The 9,037-nt window shown below is 36.1% G+C and overlaps 1 protein-coding gene across 1 annotated transcript; it reads left to right on the forward strand.

The window, feature by feature from the left end:
* The first annotated feature begins 4,131 nt into the window (after positions 1 to 4,131).
* Positions 4,132 to 8,722, forward strand: LOC113297210 (leucine-rich repeat receptor-like protein kinase TDR). Its single transcript, XM_026545633.1, has 2 exons — positions 4,132 to 7,299; positions 8,075 to 8,722. The coding sequence occupies exons 1-2, from the start codon at positions 4,548 to 4,550 to the stop codon at positions 8,506 to 8,508; spliced, it is 3,186 nt and encodes a 1,061-aa protein (XP_026401418.1). The 5' UTR covers positions 4,132 to 4,547; the 3' UTR covers positions 8,509 to 8,722.
* The last annotated feature ends 315 nt before the right edge of the window (positions 8,723 to 9,037 follow it).

Genomic DNA, 9,037 nt, shown 5'->3' on the forward strand with positions numbered 1-9,037 from the left:
ATTACCGAACTTCTGATAAACTACTTCACTTCACATCACAATATTTTTTACTACCAACCACCATAGAAGATATATAAAGAATTTTTCGACATACTGATCTAAGATTAATATGCATATAATCCTTGTTGCTTACAAAGGAACTCAAAAGTTGCATTCAAATAAGCACTTTTCCCTATTGGTTCAGAGCGAGCACCACATCAGGCCAGATTCACCACTAATTTTTCAAATTCTTTTAAGACACTACTCATGTGGTTAGGAAATTCTTCACTAACCTGGAAATACACTCCCATTATACCCCCTCTATGTCTTGGTGTTAATTTGAATCATGTTAGACAGTCAAGACACATGTATACCCCCCACCTCACCCCACCCAATCCCATGGAAAGGCTAGGTGGGAAGGTGAAAAGATGGAAAACAGAATGCCTCAACCGGGTGGGAAGGTTAGTAATAATAAATCATGCCCGTGCTCTTACTATTAATTGCAAAATGCAGACACAACTCTTCCCCACCCACGTGCACTAGATAGACCATATCAATAGGAATTTTTTTGAAGGACATAGTTCATCTTTACATGCTTATTATCACTTTAAAGAGCTATACACACAAATTAGACAGATAACATATTAATAAGCACATAAACATCTTAAACCTTAATACTAGACTTCGTATCACCACAAATTATCTTTGGGCAGAATTACGACATACATGAGTCCAACCGAATAAGTATAAGATCAACACTTCATGCATAAAAGCAATAATTATATTAATTCTTTGGGTCCAATAGAAATAATATTCAACAAGTAGGAGAAACGATTCATTTCAGGTCTCCCTTGTATGAATGCCCTTGGATTATTTCATACTCGTAATATCTAAAATAAATCACAAAAAAAAACTTTCTTTAAATGTAAACTAATGAAGATTTCTTTTGTTGGTCTCTGATGAAAATTTCTTTTGTCAAGAAATTCCACCCCTTAGGTTGGGATAAGTTTACAAATCCAAAAACCCAATGAGGATTAGTAATAAGGAGAAACGATAACCAAAATAAAGATTGCTTATGAAGAGACCATGAACCATGCATGAACAACCGATTTTTATATGAGAAACCTTATGTAGGAAGAAATGCCTTAAACAAATAATGTATTACCACCAACATCATACCTGCCTCTTCAGCTATCTCTCAATAGAAACAACTTATTTTTCTCCTCCCACCATTAAACAACACTTACAATACCAGGTCGAGTCCGATATTTCCACACCTATCATTGAAAACTGGATTCAGTATCACCCATCACTCGACATCAGACAATGTCAAAAAATTCAAATGATAGTGGACTTTATTGACTGAATCTCTAACTCGTGGATCCAAACCAACCTTAACCAGATACCACCTTTGGTTGTAGTTAATATCATAAACATCCACCTCCCTAAACATGAACCACCAAATAATATCCTTTGGACCTATACAAACTTATAGAAATACTTCCATAGTCCCAGCTACAAAACCCTCACCAAAACTACTCCCAACAGCTGCTTATACCAACAACTTATGGACACTTCCTTGTCCACCAATTTTTATTGCGGAAAACACTAGATGAAGGTTTACCTACCTTTACCATTATTCATCGAATAACCTCACCAACATTCATCTATGCCCAGTGTGTCATTTAACACTAGAATCTGCGAAACAATTTTTCCTTCACTGCCAGATTATCGCCGAATCTCGGAATATGCTTATTGACATCCTATCTTGTGTTCCAAGTTTTACCAGCAACAAATAACCTTTGCTGATATTCATCTCCGCCCAATGTGTCATTTAGCACTAGAATTGCAAAACACTTTTTCCTTCACTGCCAGATTGTCGCTGAATCTTGGAATCTGCTTCTCGACATCCTACCATGTGTTCCATGTTTTACCACAATATCTCAACTCCTGCAACTAAAACCTTTGGACATCACCCTAATGATTTCTGTTATGGTCCCTATTGTTAACCAGGACTAAACTCATTCACCTTCGTAAACCTCACCAACCAGCAATAATTGTAAAAATTCGCTTCGGCTACGGTAAGAATTTACTTTCGCAAAAAAAGTTCTAACTGTCTACCTTTAAAATATGTAAGCAGAGGTAAATTGCAATCTCCCACGTCGTGCCTCAACCACAATCTCAATTGGTTGGTTCTTTCCAACCCGGAACATATCAGAATAAACACATATGAAGCAACTAGAGGACACCCAGGACATGGTGAAGGAGGATTTTCATATGCAGAGACTCGACAACTTCAACAATCATCTCCGCAACCTCTCAATATCACAACAACTGAAACTTGGAAAATGCTTAGAATTGCGATGACCTGAAGTATGCTTTGAAATGGATTCCACGACTCCCGTACATATCATCACCAATTGCACCACACCCCCTTGGTACCTGTCAAGTATTATCGTAGAAATCAATTATTTTATATGGGCAATCCCACAATGTACTGATCACCATGTGTACATAGAAGCAAACCAAACGATGTGCGGGCTAGCCAATCATTCATTAGACAGAAGTCGGTAAGGAACCTTCTCGACGGAAATTTAGGATCTTATGATGTCACATTTTTTAACCCAAATCTATGGAACAATTACCCACATGTAATGCTAGTTTTTTTTTTTTTTTTTTTTGAAACAGAACTTCATTCATAAACTAATTTATAATACATAATTTCAGGTTAACAACATCATTCCTTATGGCTGTAACTATATCTTCTGGGATGTTATCCAAAATATCAAAAGAAGCCCTTTTTGTTCTAGCTCTGTTAGCTATTTTATGAGCTACATTGTTACCCGACCTACTGACATAACATACATAAATTCCTACAGTACTAGATAATAAATGCTTTATTTCATTTACAATCCCCTGGTTCAACCAATATACATGAAAGGATATCATCTAATGCTAGTTTAAATTACTGTATTCTCGTTTATGCTTTGGAAAAAGAAATAGAACTTTTGGAAAATATATACGTTAAAAAGGAAACGAAAAAAAACCCTCATAAACCAAGACCAATATAAATTGTATTTTGATTGAAAGTTGACCATACTTTTGACGGAAATTAACAAACTATATTGCCCGTTGAATCCGATCCAAGCTGTATTCTACAACATTACTAAATGATATTTGTGGTAATAGTTAGGGAGACAGCTAATTTGATCCTCCCATCATAAAAACCAAGACACCATATGTGTGCATCCACCGCGGATCTCCCCAGTGGACCGGCTAAGGTTCAACACCAAGGTGACACGGCATTTCTATAGTGAATTCAACCTCATTAAGATTACTATATGTAAGAGAAAGAAGTTGGTTGGTTCCACAAGAGAGGAACCAGAAATGATAACATATTCAAATAGCTTTCTTGGATCCTGCAAGAATGACACTGTCACTATTCACCCATTTTTTTTCTCCATTCCAGCTTCCTTTTCTTTTGCTTTCTTACATTATTTATTTTTTTCATCATGTCAAAAACAAAAAGTGGAACACTGAAATGATGAAAAAGAGAAAACCAGCAAAAGCTTCCAAAGAAAAAAGAAAAGAATTAAAGAAGATTTAAACAAAAAACCCAAACATTCTCTGTTAAACACAAGATTTCCACAGTACATACCAAATTTTCAAAATTCCATTCCTTGTCAGTCATTTCTCTACGATAAAAATTTAAAGAAGAAGTTAATTTGAGGAGGGGGAAGATTAAAGACTATGCTAAATGCAGCACAACAAACTAATACCAAACAAATATTGGAAAACCAAATACAACCATGATATGTTAATGGTTCACACATTTTTTGTGCATTAAATGTGAGGCAACCTTGTATGAGTGCATCCGATCTGATTGTGAACCGGGCGTGAATGCCAGAAAAACCGTGTGCAGCAGCTAATCATGTTCGAACCTAGTGACAAACATCCTCACTATTTGGATACCTGAAATTTCCATACGTACAACATACTGTACATCGACAAACACTTCCATCTGTTTATGACTCCCGTACTTAAATGCTCACCACTTAAACTTTCAGGTGGTAGGCAAAATGTTTGGATTAAAGAAAAAGCTGGTCCTTCATGTCCAATGTGTACGTACAAATAGCAGTGTCTCCTAACAAATTGTCTCAATTCTTGAACTTCATACAAAACAGGGTTCATCTCCTTTGAAAATATTGTTCTTGAATATACCTTAAAGATTGTGAAGAATTTTACTTTAAAATACATGAACTTTTAACAAATGGTATAGATATAAAAGAAGCTACACATTTGGTTCTTGTCTTTACTTTGCTGCCTCCTCCTCCTCCTCCTCTTTCATCATCTCTCTCATCTCCATCATGCCCACAACAAAATCACACTACCAAGCCAGCAATCATCATGAGACACCACCATCTTCTGAAAACAGCACTCTCAAAAAGCAATTCAAATCATCATCAAAATCTCTCAACAACCCATAAATCAACTTGCTCTTCTTCTCAATTCTTCAATTTACTCTTCATGAATTTTTCATCCCCACAAACCCACCACCACCAAAAACCATGAAACCGAGAACACATTCTCTCCATCTCTCTCAATTCATCATCTTCATCTTCTTCTTCATTCAATTCCATTCTTCTTTATCAGCAAGAACACCAAAATCTCTTCAACTTCTCTCACTAATATCACTTAAATATTCTCTTAAAGACCCACTTCTTTTCCTCGGTGATTGGAACCCAAGTAGTGTGGTGAACTCAACAACTTCTAAACCACTTTGGTGTACTTGGTCTGGTATTCAATGTAATAACAGAACTTCTGAAATTGTATCACTTGATCTTTCTCGTAAGAGTCTTTTTGGTGTCATCCCTTCTGAAATCAAGTTCCTAACTCAGCTCAGAAACTTAAATCTCAGTGGAAATTCATTTGAAGGAACATTGAGTGACTCCATTTTTGATCTATCTCAACTTAGATGTCTTGATATTAGTCACAACTCTTTTAATGAAAGTTTTCCCTCTGGTATTTCAAAGTTGAATTCCTTAACTATTCTGAATGCTTACAGTAATAATTTCACTGGTCCACTTCCATTAGAAGTTACTAGTCTCAAATTTCTTCAACATCTTAATCTTGGTGGAAGTTATTTTGATGGAGAAATTCCAAAAAGTTATGGTAGTCTCCAGAGACTAAACTTGTTACATTTGTCAGGGAATTCATTACAAGGGGAAATTCCAGCTGAGTTAGGGTCTTTGAGTGAGCTAGAACATCTGGAGATTGGTTACAATAGATATACCAGTGGCATTCCTTTTGAATTAGCGAGGTGTACAAATCTCAAGTACATTGACATTGCAGCAGCTAATATATCAGGGAATTTGCCTTTCGGAATCGGGAATCTATCTGCTCTTGAAACATTATTTCTATTTAAGAACCAAATTTCTGGTGAAATTCCAGATAGTTTTTCGAATTTACATAATTTGAAATCTCTTGATTTGTCTGACAATCAAATTACTGGTGGAATTCCATTGTGGTTATCTTCACTGAAGGAATTAACTCTGTTGAGTTTGTTGAGTAACAACTTAACAGGGGAAATTCCTCCGAGAATTGGTGAACTTCCAAATCTTGAAACACTACTTCTCTGGAATAATTCATTATCTGGAAATTTACCAAGAAATCTTGGATCAAATTTTAAGCTGAAACTGTTGGATGTGTCATCAAATTCACTTACCGGTTCAATTCCACCGAGACTCTGTTCTGGAAATCAACTTGGCAAACTCATTCTGTTCTCAAACAGGTTGGATTCTGAAATTCCTTCTTCTCTTACCAAATGTACTTCATTATACAGATTTCGTATTGAAGATAATCGGTTTAATGGTTCGATTCCAACGGGTTTTGGACTTTTACCTAATTTGACGTACATGGATTTAAGCATGAACTCACTTTCTGGTAAAATACCTGATGATCTTGGGAATGGGATTAGTTTAGCATTCTTAAACATTTCTAAGAATTCATTTGGAAATGAATTACCAGATAACATTTGGAAAGCACCAAGTCTGCAGATATTTTCAGCTAGTTTTAGTAATTTGATTGGGAAAATTCCTGACTTTATTGGGTGTAAGAGTTTATATAAACTTGATTTAGAAGGGAATTCATTAAATGGTAGTATTCCATGGAACATTGGTGATTGTAAAAAACTTCTTGCTTTGAATTTGAAAGAGAATTCATTATCAGGTATAATTCCATGGGAATTATCAAAAATTCCATCAATTACTGATGTTGATCTTTCTCATAATTCTCTTACTGGTTCAATTCCCTTGGATTTTGAACATTCCAGTACATTGGAATTCTTCAATGTGTCGTATAACAATCTCACTGGTTCAATTCCTTCATCTGGTACTACTTTTCCAAATCTTCATCCTTCTTCATTTTCAAATAATCAAAATCTCTGCGGAAAAATTCTCAACAAGCCTTGTTTATCTGATAACCTTCTTCAAAACCCAGAAGATGAAAACGGGAAATCTGGGCAACATCACAAGAAATCATCACCGTCATCCATTGCAATTGTATGGATAATGGCCGTTGCTTTTGGTATTGGTATCTTCATCTTAATTGCTGGTTCTAGATTTTTCCACAGCCGTAGATTTTATTCTTCATCTGATAATCAGCAGAATCAAATCAAATCTGGACCGTGGAAGTTAACCGCATTTCAGAGATTGAATTATACAGTGGATGATGTACTAGAGTGTTTATCAGCAAGTGATACGGTTATAGGAATGGGATCCACTGGAACTGTATATAAAGCTGAAATGCCAAATGGGGAGATCATAGCAGTAAAAAAGTTATGGGGTAAACATAAAGAAACGGTCAGGAGAAGAAGAGGAGTATTAGCTGAAGTTGAAGTCTTAGGAAATGTTAGACATCGAAATATCGTGAGATTGTTAGGGTGTTGCAGTAACACTGAATCAACATTACTTCTGTACGAGTACATGCCAAATGGGAGTTTAGATGATTTACTGCATGGTCCTAACAAGAAACTGATTGGGAATAGTAATTATAATGTTAAAGATGCAGGCAGCAACTTTGTTAATGGTGTTGGTGATGATTGGGTTGTTAGATATAAGATAGCATTAGGTATCGCCCAAGGTATTTGTTACCTGCATCATGATTGTGATCCAGTTATTGTTCATCGGGATGTCAAGCCTTGTAACATATTGTTGGACAGTGAGTTGGAAGCTAGAGTTGCTGATTTTGGTGTTGCGAAACTGATTCAAACGGATGAATCTATGTCTGTCATTGCCGGCTCTTGCGGTTATATTGCCCCAGGTACATTTCTTTCTTTCTGTTTCAGTTTTGCAAACATATTTTTATACTATGGGATGTTTAAATGTTTGCTTCTTTAGAATCTAAATCTGATTCGAGTTAAAAATCATACGTATTAATTTGTATTTGCATTTTGCTATGCTGGCCTAATATAGTGTCCGGTTAGTGTTCATCGTGCCAGAAACCAAAATCTTTTTCACTCATTTGATCTGATGCAAAGCATGATGTGCGAGTTAATGGGACAAGTCCAGTGAATCAGATAAACAAAATTTTTAAATTGCACATGTTAGCTTCTTATTAAATTGGTAGCTGAGCTAAAATTAGTGGAGTAGTACTAATGTAGTGTACTTGGTTAGTTCGAGGAAGTTAGTTAGGTTTCAAAACAATTTGAAAAGAAAAAAACCCGCCAAGTTGTGTTTCTAAATCAAGTGAGTGGGGTAGGGTAATGGTATATAGTGCGCTACGGGGGTACGCATGCTATTTCATGTTTCTATAGTCTTTTTAACAGTGAAAAGAAGAAAGAGATTCTTTTTCTCTTTTTTCCATCCTTTTCTTTTTTATCTTTTATCTTTTGGCCGCATGTAATTACCAAGCTTCATAAGTGCATTGCGCACTATTGCGCGTGATTTGTTTTTTTTTTTTTTAACTATTTCAGACTTCTGGTTCACGATTTTAAACTTGGCTTGGCGTAGCTGCATACACTATTTAGATTGGGTATCCATGTGAACAGACTCGGTCAAGTTTGTTCTAACTTTTTTTGTTTTCTTTGTCAATGCAGAGTATGCATATACATTGCAAGTAGATGAGAAGAGCGATATATACAGTTACGGAGTAGTACTTATGGAGATACTGAGTGGTAAAAAATCAGTAGAGCCGGAATTTGGAGAAGGGAACAGCATTGTAGATTGGGTTAGATCTAAAATCAAGACTGAAGAAGGTGTTGGTCAAGTACTTGACAAAAATGCAGGTGCAGTATGTCAATCAGTTCGGGAAGAAATGATGATAGTTCTTAGAGTTGCATTACTTTGTACAAGTAGCAACCCTGCTGAACGACCTTCCATGAGAGACGTTGTTTCGATATTGCATGAAGCTAAACCTCAGAGGAAAATGCCTGGCAGCTTGAACAGCGGTAGACCTGATAACACTGCCACTGATGTTGGTGTTGGTAATGGTGGTGATGGTGTTACTGTGGGTCAGCAATTAGGAATATAAATCGGTGTTAATAATCTTTTAGTTTCCTGGGCTTTTTTCTCTTTTACTTTTTGTATTTCCTTTTAATGATGGGGGATTGGTATAGCAGTAGAGTTGTTTTCTCTTCTCTTCTCTTCTCGTTTTTTTTTTCCTGTCCTTTTTAAATCTTGTATGCGAGTCTTGAGTTATTTTGTGGCCTGAATGACTGAATATATGATTTTAAATTGTGGAAAAATGATTTTGAGGTTATAACATACCAAAAAAATCGTCGATGTTGAAGTATAAATTAGCTAGCACAATTAGTGGGTTTTGTTGTTGAAGACAGATTTGATCCAGGTACTGGTACTCCCATGTCCCTGCAATTTGAGAAGCTTTAGAGCAACCACAGTCACGACCAAATTTGGGTACTAAACCCAAATGTGGTCCTAGAGAGTGCCACAGTGGTGAGGAGTAAACCCAAATTTGGTCGCCAAATTTAGGGTTTGAGACCAAATGTGGTCGTCTGTCCAGACTAAAGAAGATATAGTGGGACGGAAGTATTAGGAGCGTA

This window comes from Papaver somniferum, chromosome 7 (genome assembly GCF_003573695.1).
Source record: "Papaver somniferum cultivar HN1 chromosome 7, ASM357369v1, whole genome shotgun sequence".
In the NCBI taxonomy this organism is placed as follows: domain Eukaryota; kingdom Viridiplantae; phylum Streptophyta; class Magnoliopsida; order Ranunculales; family Papaveraceae; genus Papaver; species Papaver somniferum.

Bases quoted from the DNA above. Each gene is read 5' to 3' on its own strand.
- LOC113297210 (XM_026545633.1), top strand. From the start codon at position 4,548: ATGAAACCGAGAACACATTCTCTCCATCTCTCTCAATTCATCATCTTC. The intron at 7,300-8,074 runs GTACATTTCTTT...TTGTCAATGCAG, and splicing joins TTGCGGTTATATTGCCCCAG to AGTATGCATATACATTGCAA.